The 24,190-nt window shown below is 43.5% G+C and overlaps 1 protein-coding gene across 4 annotated transcripts in view; it reads right to left on the reverse strand.

Annotated features, from left to right (window-relative positions):
• dnah5l (dynein, axonemal, heavy chain 5 like) overlaps positions 1-24,190 on the reverse strand; it is a 41,193-nt gene that overhangs the window by 12,563 nt on the left and 4,440 nt on the right. For all 4 annotated transcript variants that reach the window (XM_067485465.1, XM_067485464.1, XM_067485466.1 and 1 more), the window contains 58 exons: positions 23,001-23,187; positions 22,425-22,590; positions 22,216-22,309; positions 21,993-22,091; positions 21,610-21,791; positions 21,407-21,526; positions 21,213-21,318; positions 20,803-20,898; positions 20,479-20,574; positions 20,226-20,399; positions 20,034-20,123; positions 19,809-19,964; positions 19,490-19,629; positions 19,145-19,296; positions 17,862-18,069; positions 17,618-17,705; positions 17,276-17,399; positions 16,864-17,033; positions 16,693-16,785; positions 16,508-16,611; positions 16,206-16,302; positions 15,144-15,224; positions 14,220-14,474; positions 13,791-13,940; positions 13,595-13,713; positions 13,320-13,456; positions 13,085-13,247; positions 12,801-12,912; positions 12,497-12,625; positions 12,003-12,202; positions 11,752-11,905; positions 11,560-11,670; positions 11,301-11,456; positions 11,046-11,174; positions 10,688-10,903; positions 10,452-10,598; positions 10,207-10,379; positions 10,044-10,114; positions 9,857-9,964; positions 9,178-9,365; positions 7,932-8,126; positions 7,530-7,664; positions 5,918-5,975; positions 5,649-5,780; positions 5,341-5,558; positions 5,030-5,164; positions 4,651-4,827; positions 4,232-4,321; positions 3,949-4,083; positions 3,444-3,545; positions 3,180-3,347; positions 2,816-3,022; positions 2,376-2,468; positions 1,750-1,986; positions 1,332-1,397; positions 798-938; positions 467-598; positions 165-275 (listed from right to left, as the gene is read on the reverse strand). In XM_067485465.1, the coding sequence (XP_067341566.1) occupies positions 165-275; positions 467-598; positions 798-938; positions 1,332-1,397; positions 1,750-1,986; positions 2,376-2,468; positions 2,816-3,022; positions 3,180-3,347; positions 3,444-3,545; positions 3,949-4,083; positions 4,232-4,321; positions 4,651-4,827; positions 5,030-5,164; positions 5,341-5,558; positions 5,649-5,780; positions 5,918-5,975; positions 7,530-7,664; positions 7,932-8,126; positions 9,178-9,365; positions 9,857-9,964; positions 10,044-10,114; positions 10,207-10,379; positions 10,452-10,598; positions 10,688-10,903; positions 11,046-11,174; positions 11,301-11,456; positions 11,560-11,670; positions 11,752-11,905; positions 12,003-12,202; positions 12,497-12,625; positions 12,801-12,912; positions 13,085-13,247; positions 13,320-13,456; positions 13,595-13,713; positions 13,791-13,940; positions 14,220-14,474; positions 15,144-15,224; positions 16,206-16,302; positions 16,508-16,611; positions 16,693-16,785; positions 16,864-17,033; positions 17,276-17,399; positions 17,618-17,705; positions 17,862-18,069; positions 19,145-19,296; positions 19,490-19,629; positions 19,809-19,964; positions 20,034-20,123; positions 20,226-20,399; positions 20,479-20,574; positions 20,803-20,898; positions 21,213-21,318; positions 21,407-21,526; positions 21,610-21,791; positions 21,993-22,091; positions 22,216-22,309; positions 22,425-22,590; positions 23,001-23,187 (8,073 nt within the window). The remainder of the gene's footprint in view (positions 1-164; positions 276-466; positions 599-797; positions 939-1,331; positions 1,398-1,749; positions 1,987-2,375; positions 2,469-2,815; positions 3,023-3,179; positions 3,348-3,443; positions 3,546-3,948; positions 4,084-4,231; positions 4,322-4,650; positions 4,828-5,029; positions 5,165-5,340; positions 5,559-5,648; positions 5,781-5,917; positions 5,976-7,529; positions 7,665-7,931; positions 8,127-9,177; positions 9,366-9,856; positions 9,965-10,043; positions 10,115-10,206; positions 10,380-10,451; positions 10,599-10,687; positions 10,904-11,045; positions 11,175-11,300; positions 11,457-11,559; positions 11,671-11,751; positions 11,906-12,002; positions 12,203-12,496; positions 12,626-12,800; positions 12,913-13,084; positions 13,248-13,319; positions 13,457-13,594; positions 13,714-13,790; positions 13,941-14,219; positions 14,475-15,143; positions 15,225-16,205; positions 16,303-16,507; positions 16,612-16,692; positions 16,786-16,863; positions 17,034-17,275; positions 17,400-17,617; positions 17,706-17,861; positions 18,070-19,144; positions 19,297-19,489; positions 19,630-19,808; positions 19,965-20,033; positions 20,124-20,225; positions 20,400-20,478; positions 20,575-20,802; positions 20,899-21,212; positions 21,319-21,406; positions 21,527-21,609; positions 21,792-21,992; positions 22,092-22,215; positions 22,310-22,424; positions 22,591-23,000; positions 23,188-24,190) is intronic.

Below are 24,190 nucleotides of genomic sequence, written 5' to 3' on the forward strand. Positions count from 1 at the left end.
GAACTGATGGATCTTATTAAAGCAAACAAACGTTTCCATTACAGCTTGTTTGAACATTACGGATTCTCTGGTTTGGTAAAAACACCTCCAGTGGGAATCAAGAGGATAGAAAAATGTAAAAGAAGACTCCTGAACCCGAGAGGAGGCAACCCCGGCTTCAATACCTTGAAGAAGACCAGGTCCATGGTTCCACCTCTCACCGCCTCATTGTACTGCTGCTGGAAAACAGACAGCCGCTCGGCCAGAGCTTCCAGAGACGGGATTGGCTCGTACACCTGTCAATCACCAGAGGGATGACAATAAATAATTTTCATACTATTAGTCTAAAGTTTTAGCAGTGTTTTTCTTGCTTCTGACAACTTTTAAAATTTGAGGATTATAGAATAAACATTGAATGACTTTAAATAAACAAAGAGATGAATTAAACAAACAACAGAATTAGATGTAATGTGTGTGATTTTGGAACCTTTGGAGCCTCCAGCTCGGTGTCTTCAGGTTCGTCTCCTGTCGCCTCCGGAGCTTCACGCAAGAAGTCCACAAAGGAGCTGTCCCACTGAGCATGCTCAGTCAGAACTCTCCCATGATCCTCCACTGTGATCTGAGTCAGACGAGGTTTAGATGAATTTAAAGTGAAATCGAATTAATACGACGACCGTTGAAGTCTTGTCAGCATGTTGATGGAGACACACAGAGGAATATATACATACATACATATTTTATTTTAGAATAATTCTAATATCACAGAAGAACAATAAAGCGAATGAAACACACCATCAATATAAAATGAGCACACACACCTTCTCCATGATGTGGCTGAAGGTTTGTCTGTCTCCAGTGTCGATGAAGCGGTCGGCGATCACTCTGCTGCATTCATGATGGAAGAGAGCAGAGAGGAGCTCTGAGCTCTGACACACTTCAGGCTTCACCATCAGGATCCCCTGAAACACAACACACAGTAGAAACACATCCCAACACACACCGATCATGTAATAACCCCTGCAAGGTGTGGCACGGATTTTTGAAAACTCACATTGCCTCTTGTTATTATAGCTTCTATTTTCTATATTTATTTTTGTGAAGGCATTTTATTTCTCATCAGTTTGGATCTTTGTATGTGCAGCTAACGTGTGTTTGTTACATCGATGCTAGTCAAATACTGTAAAGTCTTAAAAAGATGAAAAATAGTTAGTCACAGTTTGGGTGGTTTTCCCAAAGTAGAAATATTTAAGAAAAAAAGAACTTCAGAACTGAAAATAGAAAAATGAGACCAATCCCTTGCTGCATCTTGCTTAGCACGTATTAGTTCAGGGTTAACAAGTTGTGTTTTCCACCTGCCAGATTTTGCTCAGGTCCCTCAGGTTGAAGATGTAGTGGAACTTAGCAGGAGACGGTAACATCTGAGGAAACAGAAAAGATTTTCTTATAGATGTGAACATGTAACAGACAGCGTGACCACAGAGGTCAGACATGTTCAGATTTAATGTCAAAGATCTGTAAATCTGAGCCACAGTACATCAAGTACATGTGTGTTGTAAATGTGAGTTACCACATGGGAATAAAAGCAGAAATACATCAGTTTAAACTTGTAGAGCTTTCACAAAAACAACTATGAATTTAACTGTTTTCTCTTTTTGCAAAGAAAAAAAAACTATTAAAAAATGATGTTTGAGAAAATGAAGAGAAAAATGTGCTAAAACATGGTGCAGGAGGAAAAAAGTGAACAGAAGTGAACCTATGAGAATGTTTTACCTTGACCTTCACAGCCTGCCACACCCTTCTGGTGGTGGGGACGAGGGCGGCCGCGAGCTCGCACACCGCAGCAGGGAAGCCTCTCTCCGGGCAGAAATACCCCTGAGCCACGGTGCCAAAGATCTTATCGATGGAGGAGTTGGAGGGAAGGGTGCAGTTAAAGATGGAGAACTGCCTCTTTAGACGCTGAGGGATGTCGTTCCGACCGCCACCGGGGTGGATCATAGCCGCCACCAGCTGGTGAAGGTTATTACACTTTATTTACATGAATCATGGTGAATGAGGAGCGTCGCTCGCACACATTTGTTAGCTTTGCTAAATGTCACACAAGCTGTTTAGATCTCCAGCATAAAATGTTTATTCATCAAACCATCAGGGTGGTGCCTCATTTAAAGTCATTTAAAGATTTTTTTTAAAATTTGCATTCATTGATAAGCACTTAGTTGACACCGGGACAATATAGGGACAATTATGTGAGTCCCCTTTAGGTTAAGATTATACTGTTTCCAAGGACAAACATGACTTAAATCTAAAGCTTATTTGTAGCTGAAACACAGAAATAAAAGAAAACTGATTTTAGAGCAGAGCCCTGAAGTTGTGTCCTCAGACAGCATTAAATTTGTTACCTGAACGTCCACTACAGTGATGAACTCTCCTGGACGGTCCAAACTGAAGAAACCTCCCTGCTCCATCAGCTGACGAACTATCTCGTTGGTTATCTGTGGGAGGCGGGGACGGAAAAGGAGCTCAATAATGTGACTGGCCATTGGATGAAATGTAATTTAACTAAATAAAGACAAAAATCAGGCTATTTATGTAAAAGACTGAAGGGAATAAAGAGTCAAGTGATGTTTTATTTGTCAACCATTTCATTTTACTTTTGTTTATTTCATGTGTAGTCATCATTTTAAGTAAAGCTTAAGACCAGAGTCTTTTTTAATTTTTCTTAAAACAGACAAACAAACAAAAAAAACACACACAGAGATTAAACATATTTCTAAGACAAAACTAAGAACGAAAAAGAGAAGAGAAGCATGAAACAAGCAGCCGAGATCCTGAAGCTGACCTGGTCTCCCCACTCGTTAATAACAGGCATGTTAATGTCGTCTATGAAGACGGTCAACCTGCGGCCGGCCGGCGGCCCGTAGGTGGCGCCCATTCGTTTATCGATGTAGCTCTCGATGGTTCTCTGGAACATGCTGGGCAGAGTGGCCGAGGAGAAGTTCACCGTCTTACTGAGGTGCAGCTCTGGGTTGAGCTTACTGGTGTAGCCCTGCAGAGAGAAACCTGCTCATTGAGCATTAGCTGATTGAGGAGAAGAGCTAACTGCTGAATGGTCCCCTGCAGGGTCTCTAAAGGCTGCTGATGATTCCTGATTTAGTTCAGTTCTTGGCTGAGTTAGGTTTAGATGACAGTAACCATATTCTCACCTTAATCATGACGGTCTTGGCAGTTCCCTGCTCTCCAATTAGCAGCACAGCCTTCCTCTGCTTCATGATGGTCTGAATTAGGAAATCCGTCCTCACGTTGTCCACGTTGGGAACCAGGATGGACGAGTAATCAGGGACGTGGTCTTTTGGGTAGATGTACTCTGGGACCTGAATCAAGGCAGTGGCACACATAGATCAGAGACCTCATGCAGTTCAGGTGGTTAAATACTGAATAATGACAAAGTCAATTCTGTGTCCACAGACCTTGTTGGACCAGTGCTCCCATTGTCCCTGTTCATTGACCATGAACTCAAAGATGGTCTGGTCATCCTCAGTGTGCGGCAGGTCAAGAGATGAATTGTGAGCCTTCAAACAGAATAAAACAGATATAAATACTGAGCCTATAATCGCGAGTCCACGTGGTTCCAAACAAACCACAGTGGCAAAGACACGTTAAAAGACAACAGATGACTAATATCGACTGAGACGGGCTCACTATCTAACAGGGCTGTAAAAAGATTTAAGAGTCAGATTTGGAGAAATGTGATCTTTTGTCCAGTTTCATAAATTACACATTCATTCATCTCTGAGGAAGTTCTACCCTCCTACTGTAATTTCACTTATTGGCAGTGGGTGGGGGGACATGCTGTACAGTGGCCACAGACGAGGTCTTTTTAAACCACAGGACCCCTGCAGAGCATGGACTCATCCAATGGTCCGCGTACATAAAGTCATTAAATTATCAAAAAGAAAAAGAGTTCACACACACCTTCAGGAAAGCCTCCATCTTGGCTCTGTCCTCCAGCTCCAGCAGAGCACCGAGAGACCACATGACCACAAACACAAACAATCGACCCGCATCACCGTGGTAACCTGGTTTCTCCTCTGCTGCTGGAAGTAAACCCTGAAGACACAAATACAAATGCAGAAAAGTCACTGAAGATTTCAGTAGGACAGTGGGAGGAAGAGGAGACGACAAACAGCAGAAATAAGTAGAAACATATCTGCTGTATTTTACTGAGATATTTATTGGGCCCATCATTGTGTCCTACCTGCAGCAGGTCTATTGTCTGTCTGATGTACATACACTCCAAAACCTGCATCTTTGGAGACACAGCAGTGGATACAAAGTCCAACAGGTCCTGTCGGTGCAACAGAAAAACATATTTTCTTTTACTCTCACAGCAGTGATGGAGAGAATTTCTAAATCAATTACTGCCTATATCTGCTTTACTCGTAACATAAGAGCCGCAATAACTGGACACTTTTGGACACACTAACATACAGTTAACAATCAGAGTTGATTAATATCTGCTCATTTTCCAGGTATTAGGGGAAGGGGAAGTCCAGGAGAAGTGCATGTGGAACTGAGAGTTCTCTTTAGGTTTTATCTCTCTACAAACTGCCTGAGGAAACACTGATGAGGATTTGTGGAATGGTCATGTTTCCCTGTGGGTTCCTGCCTTCACACCTGGTAGCAGGAGTCAAAGCAGAGTTTCAGGGCGTCGGCCTGTTGTTCCGGCAGCTTCTGTAACCAGGCCTGAAGGACGGGGCTCCAGCCAAGCACAGAGGAGCTCATGAACACCATCCCGTTCCTGGACACCGTGGCTGGGGAGGCGTTGTCGATGTTGTGGGGCTCAAAGACAATCTGGAGTCAAAACACGAATGACATGCTTTCACCTGCTACAGCTTATATGACACAGGTTGGGTTTTACTTTTCAAATATCCCCTGGTTCTGGATCATAAATATTATTTCTTGGATTGAATGGGAACTGATTCCCAGACAGCAGATGCTGCAGTGACTCAAACATGGTGAACCTGCACTTGACAGACAGATGTAGTGAAGTCACCTTGCAGCAGGGAGCCATGGGGATTCGGTCTCCGTTTGCTAGTGTCAAAGTTTTGTTGTCATCCAGAACTGAGTTCAGGTTCTCAATCCAAATGGCGTCCACCGGACCGTCTAACACAATCCAGATATATTCCCCCTGACACACATAAGCATAGAGACATTATGTATGATTTCCAATCTATCTACCCATGTTTTTATCCTGCAAACAGAAACGTGCCATAACTTTCCCTGCAAGCAGGTTTCTACACAGTTACATCTAAAGAACAATTCATGAATGCATTTTTTCCATTCTGTCCCTAAATATCCTTAAACCTTCTTAGACTTGAGAGTCCTCCTCCACAGTGTGGAGAAGACACCGTCCGTCCAGTCATTGGTGGTGACGTCCAGAGTCCCGAACATCTGTGAGGCCGTGATGGCTTTAGGGTTCATCCTCATCTCTCGGTGGGGAGAGCCGCACTCTGTCATGGCCTTCATCAGTGTGTGGATACAGGCCGTCTTCCCGGCACCGCTAGGCCCCAACGTCATCATACCTGCACACAACAGCCAGACTCACTGCTGCTCACTCCTGCACAGGAGATTCTTTGTTTCTGTTTTTAGCTTGTTAGAGGGATGATCCGTACCATGTCGGACTCTCTGCGTCTCGTAGAGCTGAACCAGTTTGAGAATCCAGGGGGGGTGCGGGATCAGACCAGCCTTCTGAGCCTGACTAGAGATGGAAGACTCCAACTCTGGATACCCTGCTTTATCCAGAACTACAGAGGAGGGCGGAGAGAAATAGGAGGATAAAAACAGTCATGTAAAGCATTCAAACATTTAAAACCACTCAATACATAGTTTACATCAACAGAATCATGTAGACTGTGTTAGTTAGTAAGAGACAGAAACCTACCAATACCAGGAAACAGGTCATTGATCAGACTCATAAACAGAGGCTCATCCTCATCCACCTACAGAGAAAGACAGACACAGTGGAAACGTTACACTGTGGTGATCCTGGGAAGAATATTTTCAGTACAATCAATCAATCAATAAATAAAACCTCAGAAACATAGAAGACAGTCCTTTTGGAGGGCTCCCTCTACTGTTCATTACACTGCACTAGAGACTGTGGCTCAGCTTTGGGTAGTTTAGTACTAAACTTTGTTATGCAATTCCAGTCTAAAAACTTTATTTGTAGACAGCAATAAATAATCAAATCAGATAAAAGAAAGAATTAAAAACAGATTAGTGATTGATTACAAAGCAGCTGATAAATAAATTTTTCATTTCCAAATAAAGTAAATGAGTTTGTTTGCTGTGCAAACAACTATGCATGTTGTGTTTAGTTGACTATCTACTGAGCATCAGGTTGTCCATCAGGACAGTTGTGTATTTTTTGGTTCTTATTATCCGTTAGCTCCATTAGATCCGTGAAGGGGCCGTAGCCAGCGACCAGCAGGAGAAAAGCTTGTAGGGGTTTTTATGGCCATTGCTGTGGTGGAGTTTACTGACGTGCATCAACCTACAGAAGTCAGTGTGTATATTTTTATATTGTTTCAATTGTAAATTAGCGCTGTAGCTTAGCATGTTAGCGGGATAGCAGCATGATAACTGTTTAAATAATACCACAACAGTGTCAATGTGTTTTTTGTTAAATAAAAAAGTGCTGGATGAATTAAAAATCAATATTGACCAGAAGGAAATTGAGGAAAATTTTAAATTCAAATATCTAGGGATCTCCTATGGATACCCATGCTAGAACATTGTCAAAGACTATTAAAATACATTTTATAATTTTTTTGATATGATAAGACCGTGTACATCTGCTTAAGCACCTCAAATGTACATGCATCACAAACTTATTTTTGCACAATTTTCTTGGACCAGGTCTCTTAGTTATCAAGTCATAATACAAAAAACATTTTAAAGGTGATGGATCAGAAACCAATGATATAGCATCATTGTAAAATTTAAATTGTGATAACTTCCTAAAGTTTACATTCATAAAAATATTAGTGTACAAACAGTGTTTCCCCAGATATTAGCCGATATAAAATATAGAAAATGAAGGTGTGAAGACCAGAGGGGTAGTAAGTGGGAACTGTAGAGTCTGAAGGTGCAGAACTAGTTTGGCTCAGCCGTCTTATTCCATAAAAGAATTCACAATTATACAACACGACACCTTTAAGTTAAAATCAAAATCACAGAACTCAGTTTTTACTATAAAGCTGAAACAACAACACCGATGTGAACACTGAACAGCTTTGGTTGGTTTGCTGGATTCAGACTGGTCAGTTTTACTCTTTTATTGTGTGCACTTTCACTTTGTGTACATATATCTGTGTGGAGTTGCAAATACACATAGTTGCCATGTCAGTGCTGACTATCATGACATTGTGGTGTCCAATGTGTGCACACAGAAATATCTGCAAATAGTTTTTATGAAAAAGTTTAACCAGTGGATACAAATGAGCTTTTGTCATATTCTCTATTGTTGTATTGTCCCTGTAACACAAACACACCAGTTTGGAGAGGTTCATGTCTCTGAGGACCCTCATCACCACGGTCTTCTCTGGCTCTGATGGATTGGATCTCTTCACAGCTCCCAGTGTCCTCAAAACTGACAAAATGTTCCTCAGACCAAAGTCATAATGAACCTGTGGTAAAAACAGAAAGACTAACATAAAGATGTTTTACAGTCTGAATAAGCAGACACAAAATCATCACGACTGCATTTAACCATTTTGAAAGAAATGCTAAAGGTCTGAAATGAGATGAAGGGTTCTGGGTATGAAAATTAAAATACAGAATTGTTTTGAGGGAATTACAGAAGGATAAATATTTCGGTTGTTTCTGAAGAGAGAGTGAAGAATGAACAGAAGAGATATTTTCTGATGTGTCATTAGTACCACTGCTCCCCTGACCTGTTTGGACAGCTGCTCCTCACACAGTTTGTACAAGGTGTAGAACTTCCTGCTGAGAACCTGGTTGTCACGGAAGCCTGCACTAGCCAGTTTGACCCTCATGATAATGGCCCGGTCTGGGACCATCATGGCTACTGTGCGAAACTGAATCTTCAGGTTCTCAGGGAGTTCCTGACGGCCGGCATAACCAGGGTTCTGGAGGACCGACAAGTTACCGTTAAAGTCTGGAACTTAGGTGAATCTAGAACTGTGGCAACCGTGGCGGAGGAGGTAGAGCGGTCGTCCACCAATCCCACAGTTGTTGGTTCAGTCCCCGACTCAAGTGTCCTTGAGCGAGACACTGAACACCAACTTAGTTTCTCCCAGTGAGTGTTGCCCAGCTGCATAGCAGCTCCCCCACTGGAGTGTGAATGAGAAGCAGTTTGACTGCCAATAGGTAGAAAAGCGCTATTCAAGTACCAATTACCTTTTAGAACTCTACCTTGTTCTTTAGTTAAGACTGAAGCAGATCAGTTGGACATTTTGCATGGAATCAGGTAGCTTATGGATAATAATAATAATAATAATAATAATAATAATAATAATAATAATAATTCATTTTATTTATAAAGCACTTTACATTTGCTAACAAATCTCAAAGTGCTACACAAGCAGATTAAGACCAAGAATAAAACATAATAAACATGTAAAGCCTAAAAACATATAAAACATAGAATAACACAGCATTAAAGTAAAAAGTAATGATCACTTTAAAATGTTTTTCTGAACAAAAAAGTCTTTAATTGTTTTTTGAAACAGTCCACAGTCTGTGGTGCCCTCAGGTTCTCAGGCAGAGCTTGTTCCATAGCCGTTGTAACATGTAACATACATTGTAACATGTTTACATACTTTTGCCTGTGGTAAGATCTGTATGGCTGAGTATTGTGATGGGGTGTTAACACACAGGTTAGCATTAATGCAGGGTTAGTAGAACATGTGGAATGGTGGGCTTCAGGGGTTTCTTTGCACAGAGGAATGTGTAAGGGAACTAACAGATGGGGTTCACTGCACACAAGTACTTGAAGGAATGAACGAAGAAAGTTAATGATTAACACAAGCATGTCTGTCTCCCTTCAGCTGTGTGACCTTCTCTGCATGAATATATTCGATATGATTCATACTATTATTCTCTGAAGGTTCTGAGGTAGTTCAGAACTAGGTCTACGTTATTCCCGAATTGTGTTTGATTAGGTCATAGCTCACTTACCATGGTGAGGAAGATGCCAAATTCAGGGTCCATGTCAACCACGTCTCCATCAGTGAAGACAAACTGCTTCTTCTTGTTCTTCTTACACTGCAGGACAATGTAGATCTGCTGGGCAGCGACAGACAGGACTGGCAGCTCAATGCGGTTAAACTCATCAAAGCAGCCCCAGGCTCCAGATTGCGCCAGACCTGCAGAGACCGTGGTACTGGTTTCTTAATATTTCGTCCACATGTAGCTGCTCTCATGGCTTGTTGACTGTAATAGTTGGACCCTAATAAATTAACAGCTGTTAATGACCTTTATATTGTGCTAACTTTGATGTAAATACAGCTGCAGTAACTTAGAGCATAGGTGGATTTTGGTCATGATGAGTGTAAATAGAATTCTTACTCAGTATAGTTTTAATCTTTAAAGATACGGGTAAAATTTAATCTTTCAGGATCTTGTCCTCGACTCTTCTGTTGGAGCAAGAAGTTGTAAGGCAGAGATCTTCATTAGGGGGCTGGCTAGGGGGCCCAACCCTGACGAACCTCTGGTCCAGTCAAGTTCTGAACTGAACTGACATCCTATAATATCTCTGATGTTACTCATGAACAATGGTGAGTGAGGTCATCACATTAGTTTCTGTAAACTACGCACCTGGCACTGCCTTAAAGTGTTTACACACATATTCACACACCTTTGTAGATACGTCCCAGTCCTCTGTAGTCCATCTGGTCTGAGCAGTTGAAAACCACCACATATTTCCCCAGACAGCGACCCATGTCTTTAGTGGTCTCAGTCTTACCTGGAATCAGAAACATAGTCAGTATAAAAAAAAATAAGATTTCACTAAGCTGTTTCACCAGAGACAGATAATGAGTCACCTGTTCCTGCTGGGCCGGCTGGAGCTCCACCCATGCTCATCCCGAGAGCCTGCGACAAGGTGATGTAACACCTGGAAAGATGCAATCAACACATTTGGCTCTGGCTGGACAGTGAAGGCATCATCTTAAAAACAACTTATTCCCACGTCAGATGTCTGTGTACCTGTCAGTCAGCGGCGTGATGACCAGTCTGTCGGTGCAGCCCAGGTACTCATTGCAGTAGCTGAACTCAACATCTGTGATTTGGATGACACATTTGTCCACGTCCTCCAAAAAGTAAAATCTCGACTGTTTTTGCCACTCAAAGTCTGATGCAGAGCGGACGTTCAGACGCACCTGATGGAGAACACATGGAACATGTTAAAATACTACTTTGATGAATACTGAACTGTATTTCTGTCCACGCACCAGATCATCGAAGATGTCCCTCTGATGGACGTGGATGGTGATGAGCGTCTCATACTTTGTTCTTTCATTCTTACTCAGCTCCCTGGTCGTCATGTCGATCAGCTCGTTTAGGAGGTCAAGAAACTTCTGATTGGTTGTCTGCATGATCTACCAACCAATCACAGTGAAACAGTAAGGGGACCTGCATCATAATGAACAAGGTTTCCCTTCTGCTCCTATTTTCAAAATAAAAGCACCTTCTTGTCAGACTTGCTAAGGACAAGAGCTTCTTCTGCATCTCTGGTCCAGATCATCTGGATTGCCAGGAGGCCAACCTGAGCTGGAAACGCAGCCTGGAACTCTAGCAGCTTCAGGCCCGGGTCACTGATGGCCTGATAGGCCTGCCGAATAATGGTGTGGAGGGTCTGCCTCACCCCAGCTAGCAGCTGTCCCAACCACATCTCAACATTCCCCTAGAAGAGACACATCTCATAGATGTTACCTGTATACGTGTGAACAATGTTCATGTGGTTCTGTAGGCAGCAGTAAGAACAAAGTGTGACATAACACTGAAGATGGGTCTCAGGCTTAAATGTTGTGTTTGTGTGTATATACCTGTGCATTGACAGGCTGACTCAGCTCCACAGTTTCACCTTCTTGAGACTGAAAACTGAGGATCTGGTCATAGATTTTCTCATTGAAAACAACTCTGTTTACATTGTCGAACAGACTGAGCAGATGAGCCTGAGATACAGATGCAAAGAGAGAACATCTGGATTGAAATACACATACAACAATAGAAAACAAAGGTTAAATAAAAACTTAATAGATTATTTTCACATGTGTATGAACCGAACACTCGTGTGTTACCTGTATCGTGTGCGAGTCAGAGGCTTGACCAAGAATCTCCAGTAGGGCGGGGTCAGACACAAAGAAAAAACGAGGAAACACCAAGCGTTTCTTCTCCAGATAACCGGACAGAGACTTCTGACACAGCTCCAGCTGCTCCAGCAGGTGAGGGAGCAACTGGAGGAGGAGGAAAAGAACAGGGGAATCTGAAACATGACATTCTGTCAGGCGGTGGGAGTATAGTGAGGGATGATTTTGCCTCGAGGCAGGTGGGCAGCACCTGGCTGAGGGTCTCATCTCCCACGCAGCACTGCACCACATTGGGGACCTCGTGCGCTCGCTGCATGATCCTCTGCCAGGACTTGTCAATGTTCTGGAAACGTTTGGCCTCCTGCAGCAGTGAGTGATAAACGTTAAACTCAGAGAAAATATTAAAACTGCACATGTAACACGATGAAGTCAATCTGTTGACCTGAGGCAGCTGCTTGGCAATGTCTCCTCCCACAAACACTGCCTCCAGGTAGATCCACAGGTTCTGGACTGACAACCACTTCTCGATGATCTCAGAGGTGTTGGAGAGTTTGTGGACCCACAGCTGGATGGACGACTTGAATGGAGCATTGTACCTGCAGGGCAAGAGTCACAGACAGCTTGTTCACTCATTTCGTTATTCAATTTATCTAATATTTCATTCGTCATCTTGGTCAGTGCTCGTCTACCCACCTGTTGCTGAGCAGTGACGTCAGCACCATCAGACTGTCTTCCATCATGGAGATCTTCTCTGCGGTGTCGGCCCCTTTTAGCAGCAGTTCTCCTCTGGTCCGGAAGGTGGCAAAGCCGAGTGTGTGGCTGCTCCACTCGGCCACCACGTCCTTCAGCTTGGCCTCGATGTCCCGCTCTTTCACAGCGCTGATACAAATGTCCTGACGACACAATAAAAAAATAAAAAAATAAAAACTTTGTCCCAAAGGTCCCCAAATAAAGTAGCCTGTGTTTTAGAACCGGTAATTTGAATCTTCTGAATTCTCCTTGACTTTTTGTTACCGTGTAAAACATTTGTCTTTTAGCTGTCAGTCCTAACTTTACAGAAATATTCCAAACAAATTGCTATAATTACGTTCACAGGATTTGAAAGGCTTCCATCTCAGAAGTGAAACTGGATTTATAATGTTCAGAACTAAACTAATATTGGGACATAATTTGCTTTGCAACAACACCTCCAGGTCTTCTTTGTATTTAAGCAGCGGAGCCTCCATTATGTTTCTGAGGGAGAAACTCTCTGATTCCACCTGGAAGCTGTGACCAGTCAGCTCACTGAGACGAGTCCAGTGCCTGGCCAGCATGGCCTGAACAAGACACAAGACAAATGGTTTAAGAAAGCGAAAACTTGCAGATTTTCAGTTCTGCAAAATGAGGCCACCGAGCTGTAGCGATGCTTTTATTTTAAATATTTCTCTACATAAAACAGTTAGAAACGTACAAGGAAAAGAAAAAGGAGAAGAGACAGACAGGTTGTCCCACCTTGTTGGCCATCATGTAGAGCAGAGGGCAGGTCTCTGTGAAGTCATCTATCGTTTTCTTCAGATCTCTGAAGGCCTGCCACTCCTTCAGTGCCTTTGGAAGCTTCCGGATCCTAAAAACATAGACAGAAAATAATTTATATGATAATGAAGATTTTTTATTTTAAAAGTGACTTAATTACATGTATGAATTTTTTACTTTGTGCTTCAACTAGCGATAAAAGGCAGAAACTTTAAACTGGCTGCATTTTTCTTAAACATGATCAAAACTCCTCCATGCTCCACCTGTTCTGGAAGTCCTGCAGTTCGGTATTAATCTTCTCGATGTTTAGGTCGGCCCACAGGACGTCGTAGTATCCGGCAACACTGTCAATGACTGAATTATACAAAGAGTAGAGTTTGGACAGCAGGGACAGCTCCCTCTTGATCCTCTGCAGCTCTGGATACTCTGCAGGTGAGAAAGGAGATGTTAGTGAGGAGACAGGAGGAGGTAGAGGGTTGCCAGGTCAGTCAGTGGTACCGTTAACAGGAAGTCCGAACAGCTCCTCTCCTCCAGAGTAAGTAGTGTAGTTCCTCCACAGCTGATCAAACTCTGCCTGAAAACTCTGCAGCCGCTCACTGGCTTCAGCTGGAGCTACGCCCTCCACCCCCGGCCCCCTACACACACACACACACACACAATGACAAACAATAAATCTGTGTGTGTGTGTGTGTGTGTGTGTGTGTGTGTGTGTGTGTGTGTGTGTGTGTGTGTGTGTGTGTGTGTGTGTCATTTCTAGCCTAGCACACGTATACCTGTAGTTGTACTTGGTGCAGAAGCTCTGGACGCTGCTCTGGAAGGTCTGGACTGCAGACAGCAGGTCTTCCTTCATGCTGGGTTGGATCCTCACCAGAGTGTTCTGGTTCTGCACCACCTGAAACCACAACACACACGTCTGTATCTCTGGCCTTGCACACACTGTACACACCCCAACCCCTTCCTCCATCTTACCAGCACATTGAGGTTCTTCCAGGCGTACGTCAGACCATCTACACGTTCAGCATTTCCATCATTGAAGTGCAGATCATGTTTGTTGAGCAGAGCGAAAGATTCCTCGACCGGACTGATGGTGGCGTCGATGCGGACCTCTGCCTCTCGAACCTCGAACAGTAAACAGTGAGAGGATGAATGAGTGAAGGACTGAACTGTAATTAGTGGGTTGAGTAATCAATGAGCGACAGAACATTATAATCTTTTGACTTAAAAACACTGTTCATAGAAAAGATTTAGCACGTTAATTAAAAGTGAATGAATTCACTAAAATGAGTATTTATTTAATTGACTCTTTATTAATGAGTTATTTAATGTATAAATTAGCTAGCGATTGAAAAAATACCAATGAATGAATTAGAGAATAAATGAAGAGACACTGGCTCTGACCTCTCGGAGTGCTGCCATGGCTCCTCGCACGTCTTCCAGGTCTGTGATTGGACGCTGCAGACGCTTCGTCAGCCCGTCCACAAACGAGAAGATCTCGTCCATGTCGGAGGACGCCCGGCGGTTGAGAGCGGAGCCGAAGGCTCGTTTCCAGAGACGACACTCCTGAGTGAGCGACAGCTTCAGTTGCTCAGTATCAAAGAGGATTGAACCCACTGTGCAGAAGGAGGGGAGCTCCAAGATCTGCACCTCCAGCTTCTGCAGAAGACAGCATAGCATCGTGGGTAAATAGAAAGACCCCGTCACATTTTTGTTAAAATAAAGTTTTAGTTTAGTTTGTTGTGTAACTACTTAAACTGCAGCGGTAAAATAAATATTTCGATCATTTAGATTTAAAAAAGTAGCAGAATAAATAATAATACATAAATAAAATCTTGCTTTTTAAGTTACTGTAGTGAAACTACAAAAGCACTTACGAAATATACTTGTTACAAATTATATTTGTTACCCAGAATTCAGTTAATACACTTTTGAATCAATGTTGTTAATGCAATGACATGAACATTAAAGTTTTCTTGGGCAGTTGAATTATTGTAAATAGTTCACAAATGTTTTTATAGTTTGGATCTCTAACAATGCTTCACATTTTATGAAATAATGTCACATTTTATGTTTAATATATTACTCTGAGAAGAAAAAAAAATAACTTTGTTTTTTTCAAAGCAAGAGTATCAGAGTATCTCCCTCCAAAATGTGGTCAAGTGTGAAGCAGCTCAGAATTAAACTACATCTATTTAATTTAGAATGAACTCACTAACAGTGTTTCAGGCATATTATCATCAGATCCGGATAATAATGTTGAGTAACAGACAGAAAACACATTAATGTGCAGTAAATTTGATGATATTTGTCAGAACCTGGACTCACAGAGTAGGAGGAGATCTGAGAGCTAAACTCTGTCAGCGAGGGCTCAGACTGCAGGAAAGACTTCACCTGCTCCTCTGGGTCCTAAACACACGACTGTTAGTCCAGTTCAAGAACAACCACACACACACACACAGACACACACACACACACACACACACAGACACACACACGCAGACAGAGACACACACACAGGCACAGAGACGTACACACAGAGACACACACACAGACACACAGACACACGCACAGAGAGACGTACACACACACGGGCACACACAGACCTACACACACACACAGACACACACACAGACACACACACACAGGCACAGAGACGTACACACACACACACACAGAGACACACACAGACACACACACACAGACGTACACACACAGACACAGAGACGTACACACACACACACACACAGAGACGTACACACACACACACACACACAGACACACACACACACACAGACACAGAGATGTACACACACACACACACACACACACACAGACGTACACACACAAATACACAGAGAGACACACACACACAGACACACACACACACACAGACGTACACACACACACACACACAGAGACGTACACACACACGGGCACACACAGACCTACACACACACACAGACACACACAGACACACACACACACAGACACACACACACAGACACACACACACAGACACACACACACAGGCACAGAGACGTACACACACACACAGAGACACACACAGACACACACACAGACGTACACACACAGACACAGAGATGTACACACACACACACACACACAGAGACGTACACACACACACACAGAGACACACACACACACAGACACAGAGATGTACACACACACACACACACACACACACACACAGACGTACACACACAAACACACAGAGAGACACACACACACAGACACACACACACACACACGTACACACACACACACACACACACACACACACACACACACACACTCACACACTGATACACACAGAGACAGACACACTCACACACTGACACACACACACACTCACACACTCACACACACCTGGTTCCACAGAGTGGAAAAGTGAGAGAACTCATCCAGAGTTTCAGCAGCATGAGGCCTGAGAGATGATACGATGGAGCCGAGTTGAATCACCAACCTGCTCCATATACACACAAACACAAACAGCAACAATACAAAGTTTTTGATCTTCTTCATATAAATATATAGGTTAATTTTACACACCCTGGCCATAATTCCATACAGGATAGTTCTATCAGACCAAACACAAATACATGTTTCTGTTTTGAGAACAAGTGAAATTTGTCATATGGTTCTTATAGTGTTTTGGATGTAGGCCTGACTTGGTGATGTCTTTATGCTCGGCGAGCTGTCGGTCCAGAGGCCTCAGCACCGGCGGCTTCACTAGGATGTCATCTCCTGAATCACGAATTGCTGCCTGCTCCACCTGAGAGACACAGACACGCTCGGTAATGCTGGAATGTGATTGGTTGCCTACTCAAAGGTGTTTCCTAAACAAGATCTGTACCTGCTGCTGTTTGTACTGCAGATGGGAGTAAGTCCACAGCGGGATGTCTTTGGTCAGAGACAGCACGACGCTCACCATTTTGTTCACTGTGCTCTGAAACAAACAGGTTGACAGGTAACTGTGGACAGAGCTCAGTGAAGGTCATTTCTCTAAGGAAGAGAACTGAAATACCTGAATGTCGTCCAGACTGGGTCTGAGGACAATGTTGGGGATGGCAAGCTGGATGGAGGCTCTGAAAAGAGGTGGAGCTAAAGAGTTGCTGGAAGACGAGGAGGAAGAGGACTGCTGGTATCTGAGGACAGGAAGTCTTTTTCTCAGAGCATCCAGAGACGATTTGGTGGCTGGGAGGAAACAAAGAATCAGGACAGAGATGAAAAGACAGTTTTACTCAATAATAATAAATCTCAGCCTGTGTTCAAATGTGCAGATAAAAAATAACCAAATTGCTGTGTAAGTAAAGTCAGTGATGGACAATGTGCAGGATTTGTGTCTTTTTTTTGGTCACTAAGATTTAATTTCTATGACTGTTAAGACAAAAAACAGAAGGTGAGAAGACAAGACAGGTGGATGATAGAGGACTGACCTTTGACCAGGGCCTCCGTGTTGCGATGACACAGCTGACCAATCAGATTGTAGAAACGACACGGAAGGCAAGTTTGACAGCGAGTCTTTTGTTTGGAGTCTGGATGGAGACACTGGAAAGATCCCTGAATGAAACACAGCCAGGAGACGAGACAAAGAAAGAATAAATGATTTAAAATGTGTTTTTGTCTTAGTTCTCTTCTTCTCTGTGTACACGGTGGTGTGTGTGTGTGTGTGTGTGTGTGTGTGTTTAATGCTTAAGACCTGGTTATGGGGTAATGGATTGCAGGAAGTGTTGATGAGTTTTCTCCTAACTATAGTGAGACATCAGTGTGTGCGTTACCTCCAGGTTAACAGTCTCTGTCGTCTTCATCTTCCTCTTCAACTCCTCAATCAGCTCATATACATACTTCTCCACCTGCTGACTCTGCCTAAACACAGAAACATCACTAGCTCCTAAATGAGCCCTTTACAGTACAGTACAGAAAAATTTGTAGCAGGTAAAGATGTAGCAGTATTAGTAGTAGTATTTGAAGAAGCAGCAGTAGTAGTACTTGTGATAGCAGCAGTACTGTAAATACTGTTACCAGCTCAGAGTAAGGGCAGCAGCTTGGACTGAGCTGTCTGTTTGCAGCAGCAGGTCCTGAGGTGAGACAGGTGAGTCCTCGGGCAGGACCAGCAGACAGCAGGATGACATGGCCTGAAGTAGCCGCCCAATGCGACACTCCAACAGGTCTGTGGCAACTTTGGCCACATGGTCCAGTTCTTTCAGTGCCAAATAAACACTGGCTATGACTGAGTGGGACAGAGAGAGGAAGTGGTTCATTACTGGAGGTCTCTTCATGCTAGGACACAGATACAGACCATATAAATAAATTAGACATTAACATCAAGTTCACCAGGGAGGAAACTGATGACAACAGACTGGCCTTCCTGGACTGTGCAGTTAACGTTGGGAGTTCTGGCAACCCAGAAATATAAATCTACAGGAAGCCCATACACACTGACTAGAACTTGTGGTTTGATTCCCACCACCCACTACAAGACAAATAAGGGGTCATAGGGACCCTAGAGGGCAGAAAACATTCCCACTTCCACAGAAGCCAAAAATCGAAAACAGACATCTGAGGACAGCTCTTGAGGCCTGGGGTTATGCTAAGTAGGCCTTAAACAAGATGGCATCCAGGAGAAGAAGAACTGACAGAGCAGAGACACAAAGGAAAAACCTGATCGTTCCTTTCATGGCTGCAGTGTCAGAGAAGCTGAAAAGGATGTGAAAGAGACTCATCCACTCGAAAGACCAAACAACTAAACACACGAAGAGCAACATATCGTGTTCAGAGCTCTACACTGGAGAAACCAAACAGCCTCTACAAATGGTATAAGAGAGAAATACGTGAAGCCACACTGTAAAGGTTCACATGGAGAATCCAGCTCTGAGCAGAGGAGGAGGCCTCAGACCTAATCTGTTTCCCATTTTTCATGCTGCCCTTTCAACCATCTTCAGGAATATGAAGACCACTTCACACATCCACCAATAAGTCCTCACTGACTGATTCAGGGTGTTCAGTCATAAACAAAAGTCTATGACTCAGCCCTGTTCTCACCTCTCTATTATCCACCTAACAATCATATTCAGGCCAGGTGAGGAATAAGGCCTATTCTGGGTCCCTCTCACCAACTGTCTCCCAGACTGAAGAGGTTGCTTGAATGACTGGTGAGATGTTCCAACCATAATGACAGAAGTCCAGCTGACATGACTCAGCCTTTGGTTAACTCCTGGATGACTGAGAACCATCACCAACTTCATGCTGGGCCCTTTGCTTATATGTTTATTACATATTGATTTTGCATATGGGTTTTAGCTTACATCCATCAGCGTTAAGAGACATCCAGGAAAATGTGGTGAGTCCGGGGGAGAGAGCTGCCTCCACTCGGCCGATGAAGGGCTGCATCAGAGGGAGAAGGAGAGGAGGGATCCTGTGTACCACTGAACTGTAGTCCTGAAGCAACTCCAGCAGCCTGGACCAGCAAAATCAGGTTCAGCAAATACAGATCAGACAAGAGTCAGACTGTGAGGGTCAAGATCTGAAACTTTGTTATTGAATTAAAGTAAAACCCATAGAATAATAGAACAAACAAAAAGAATAAAGAATTGGTTCTCGCATAATTTGCATCTTGTGTGATCAGTGACAGAAATGACAGCGGTTCTCACCGGTGGTCCAGTGCTTTGAGCTGTTCTTCTCTATTCATCATTTTGATGATGACTTTTGGCACAGTCGCCCCAAGTTTGTTCATCCACCTGGCTTCCTGCAGAACCTCCAACACCACCGGGTCTAGGTTCACAAAAACCTCCTGAGAAACACACAGTTTGTCATCTAGCTGACTTTGGGCATTTGGTCTCTACTTTTTTGTGGTTTCCCATGTTTCTGTTCCCAGCAGCCTTTAACAGACATGTTCATGTGTAAATATGCTGAGAAATGAATTCAAATAATTCAGAATCATTCTAACTGCTATAAATACTCTTTCAGCACCTTGGTGGTCTCGTGTCGGACCAGGAGGGCAGCACTGAGGCTGTGTGGAGCGCTCTCTGCTGCCTGACTCCACGCTCGCAGGTGCAACATCTCGTACTGCAGCAGCACCACAGCTATCCTGTTGTAGCTCTGGACAACTTTGGTCATCTCTGGTCCCTGCAGAGACACAGGTTCAGAGAGGTCCTACTGATCAGTGACTGATGTGGTTATATTCAGAGGACAAACCTTCAGGATGTTAAGCTTCTTCTTCAAGATCAACATGGGAGCTTCAGCCTTCCTGAAGAGCTGGCGACACCACAGGATTCTGCCCGCCACCTGAGACAGAGACAGGCACAGACAGTGGTCAGACAGACATGTGATCTCCCAGTCTTTCTCATCCCTGTCTAAAGGACGCGGGGGGACAGAAGGTGTTTGTACCGGTGGAAGATTGCGTCCGAGGGGTGGTCTGTCTCTCTGTTTCTGGTAGGTCTTCTTCAGAAGCTCCAGCTCTCTGCTGTAGCGCAGTAGCAGCAGCAGGTAGTGCTGCTTCAGGTCCAGACGAGCCGTCGGACCGGACTCGAACATGGCCAGCAGCTCCAGCATCTGCTCCGTCTACAACACAATCACACGCTCAGTCATTAATTCTACTTGTTTCGGTCTGATGTCTTTAGTCTGATCAGGATGAACTCACAGTGAGGGACTGATGGAACCAGAAGTTCAGCAGAGACTGAAGAGACTCGAACAAACCCTGAACCTGGAGCTGGAAGTCTGCATAGTCACTGTCAAACTGACACACACACAGTTTTATTGTGACTCCTGTTTCTGTTGTACTGTTAATATCTGTAATATCTGCTCTCAGTAAAAATAAGATCGTTTCAGTTTATTGTGGATTTTGGATACAAATGAAAAAAGAAAGGGTTTTAGTTGTGGGACAGCTTTTACTTTTATTGTTCTCGCTTTCTGTGGGGCATTTTGTGCCTCTGCTAAATAATGTTTCTGTAGGATTTTATTTTACCTCCAGCTTGCGATGATCCAGAACATCATAGGTCTTGGACTTTGTTGTGGAGACCAGGTTCTGGTAGCGAATGTAAATCTTCTCAACACCCTCCACCTGCAGCACAGCTCAGTTTAACTTTGCATGAAGTACTGCATCAATATTATCCATGATCATGTTTAAGAAACCATCAGACAAATTCTTATTTATCTGATTAAAATCCTTTAGGTTTCTAAGTTAAATCCCCTAAAAAACATATTTGTACATATTTGTAAGATGATGGAACTAAGTGCAGGACACTTTTTCACACGTTCAGCATCTTGGTATTGAGCAATAGAAATTAGTATAAAAGGTGAAAACACAAATGCTATTGATTAAAAGTGATCTCTGTGTTGGCTTCCTGTGCACAGTAACGTTAACATCCAGGTCACCTTCATGTGTTGCAGAGCAGCCAGGCTCTCCATCATTGACGCCATGTGAGCGATTTTCTCCAGTCGTCTGCAGAAAGCATCAAACTTGCCAAAGATGTAGTTCTCACTGAAGAGAAGGAAGAAGATGATTCGGGTGCTGACTGGCTGAGAGGTACAGAGCTTATGACAATCAGCTGCTGCAGCTTGGTGTTTACCTGAAGTCAAACTGTCTGTTTTCAGAGTTTTCTCTCAGTTTGTCTCGGACCGTATGGAAGCTCCTCTGGTAGTCCACGTTGAGATTACAGCACTCAGAGATCTTCTGCAACAGCACCGGCCTGAAACACACGCAGTTATGTCTCCTCATCTGTCCCACGTTGTTGATCTGGTTTAATCTATTCTAGTTTCCAGTCCTCTGTACCTGCTGTGGTCCCAGATGTGGGCTACGCCCTGAGACAGGAAGCTCCTGCAGGTGGCGATCATCTGGTTGGTGACTTTTAACAGCAGAGACGTCATCCTCTCTGAGGTGTTGTAGTACTGAGAGATGGTGTGGATCATCCTGATGCTGGTCATAAGACCGGGAATGTGCTCCAGCATGCTGGTCTGTCAGAGCCAGAATGGGGGAAGGGGTGTTAGAGATACACAACAAGAGCTACAGCAGTGTCCACGTATAGTAGCAGTTCTGAACTGGTTGGGTCTCAACATGTCACAAACAGCAGAGTTTATCTGTGCTGAAAGATGAAACCTAGATTCTAGAGAAGCAGGTGTCTGTGAGTAATTACTGCTTTGAATCTCGGTTTTTACCGGAGTGCATTTCCCCAGAGGTCTGAAGAACTTGTCCAGTGTGTGGAGATACTTCACGTTGTCTTTGGCTTCATTGGCCACAACGGTGATGTTCCCGTCCTTAAACCATCACAAAGTCATGATGTTACAGCAAAAACATGACAACTGTCAACTAAACTGCAGCAAAGTCAATGTAACTAATGCTTTAATTTCCATTTGAATTAGTGGTGAAGCAGAAGCTGACCAGCTCTCTCCAGCTTCGCATCGTTCTGGACTTGGCCACCTGCAGAACTCCAAGAGTCCTTTTCACATGAGGACGCTTCACCTCCTCCATCAGACTGAAACACACACATTTTAAATATTAACGTGAGCAGACAGAACGAGGTCTCACTGTTTCCTTCTCAGATAACAGAAGCCAAAAGTCAAACTGCTTTAAATATAACATGAATCTACCTGTTAAAGGTCACCATGCGTGTCTTCCAGTGCTCCAGCTCAGCTGATGGTCCCACGTCATCGGCCTCCCTCCTCATCTGCTCGCTCTCAGTCAGCACCTGCTTGATCTGATTGGTCCACACGGAGACCACACCCTCCAGACGCTCCACCAGCTCGCTGTTATTGGCTGACAGCACAAACACAGTGTTGCTGAAAATGACTTATTTAACAGCTGTGGACGAGTTTTCTTGGTCAAAGTGGGATCATCACAACAACACGGCCTCGATTGAGCAGCTGTGTGTAGCTGAAACTCTGACCCCTCGTCATGTCCTTCTCCATCTCTTTTCAGACTCCATCCTCACATGTCAACCAAAGGAAAACACGTCTACATGTTTCTTTAAATGAACACAAATATATATTATTTATTTTTATGTATGTATGTATGTATGTATGTATGTATGTATGTATTTATTTATTTATTTATTTATATTTTCCCCAATATATATTGGGGAAAATTTGAGTGAATTCATTCCATATGAGTGTAGCAGGTAGAAAATTGGACAGATGTGTGTGACCAGTAGTGGTGGAGCGTCCTACCTGCAGCGGTGTAGTCTGCTGGGCTGCGTAGCTGACTGATGGCATCAGGAAGCTCGACGTGCCGCAGCCGGAACCTCCTGTCCACGTTGACTCTGGCTGAGCTCAGATTACTGACGAACTGGTCCACTGAAGACAGGAAGGACTGGACGTCAGGACAGGATGCTCCCTCCTGCACTGAGCCCCATGTCTGCACAGAGAAGAGAGTGAACAATGAAATGAAGGAGCCAAATCCAGAGCATGGACACTGTTACTCTTTCAGGCCTGTTTGACTGATCAGTCACATATTCAGGTGCTTGAATTTAGCAGATATCTCATTCATCGTCCTCAGTGTCTTTAGCCTGGTTGTCAGTCTCTGTTTGTGCTGCAGACACAAAGTGAGGCCTCAGAAAAAGATCAAACTAAAGCAGAGCTGCCAAATACAGGAAGTGACAATTAGATCGTACCATGTGCTGCCACATTATGGGGAAACTGGGAGATTTGGTGTATAGTGGTTGTTTGTTTCTTTAGCACATACATGTATGTCTCATACTTTAGTTTGGGTCCAATGTTCAAACTAAGACTTTTTGTGATTGACTTTGCTTTTGTTGTGTGTGTCACCACCTTTCAGTTTCTAATATGGTCTGATCAGAAATGGTCCCTGCAGTTTATTAGGAGATGGTATATATCATATGTGTATATAGAATCCATAAACCTGGATTCAGTGAGGGATTTATGTGGATTCCTGCTCATATTGGAATAGAGGGGAATGAAATACCTGACAAAACTGCAAAAATTAATTAAGAATATTCCTGTATGGTCGGGAGAAAATGTCTCTCTAATCAAAAACATGGGACAACAATGAAAAGGGCAGATTCTACAATTCATTACAAGCATCTGTGCATAGGATCACTGCAAACTCTGGAGAGGGGAGAATAAACCAGGTAAAGATTATGAGGCTGTGGTTGGGCCACTGCAGACTAAGGAGGAGCAGGTTCTGATTAAAAAACTGATGGGAAGTGTGAGTGTGGACAGATTGAGACTGTGAAACATGTATTGCTCCACTGTGCAACAATCTGAGCAAAGAAAAAGCTGTAAAGAGGATGAACAGAATTTAGAGAAACCATTTTCACTCTGAAGAGTTTCCTCAGTTTGGAGCATCAGTGACTACATCGAACAATAAATCAGTAACAAGGGCAGCAATACACCTCAGC

The sequence above is a fragment of the Channa argus genome, chromosome 19, assembly GCF_033026475.1.
Source record: "Channa argus isolate prfri chromosome 19, Channa argus male v1.0, whole genome shotgun sequence".
Lineage (NCBI taxonomy): Eukaryota > Metazoa > Chordata > Actinopteri > Anabantiformes > Channidae > Channa > Channa argus.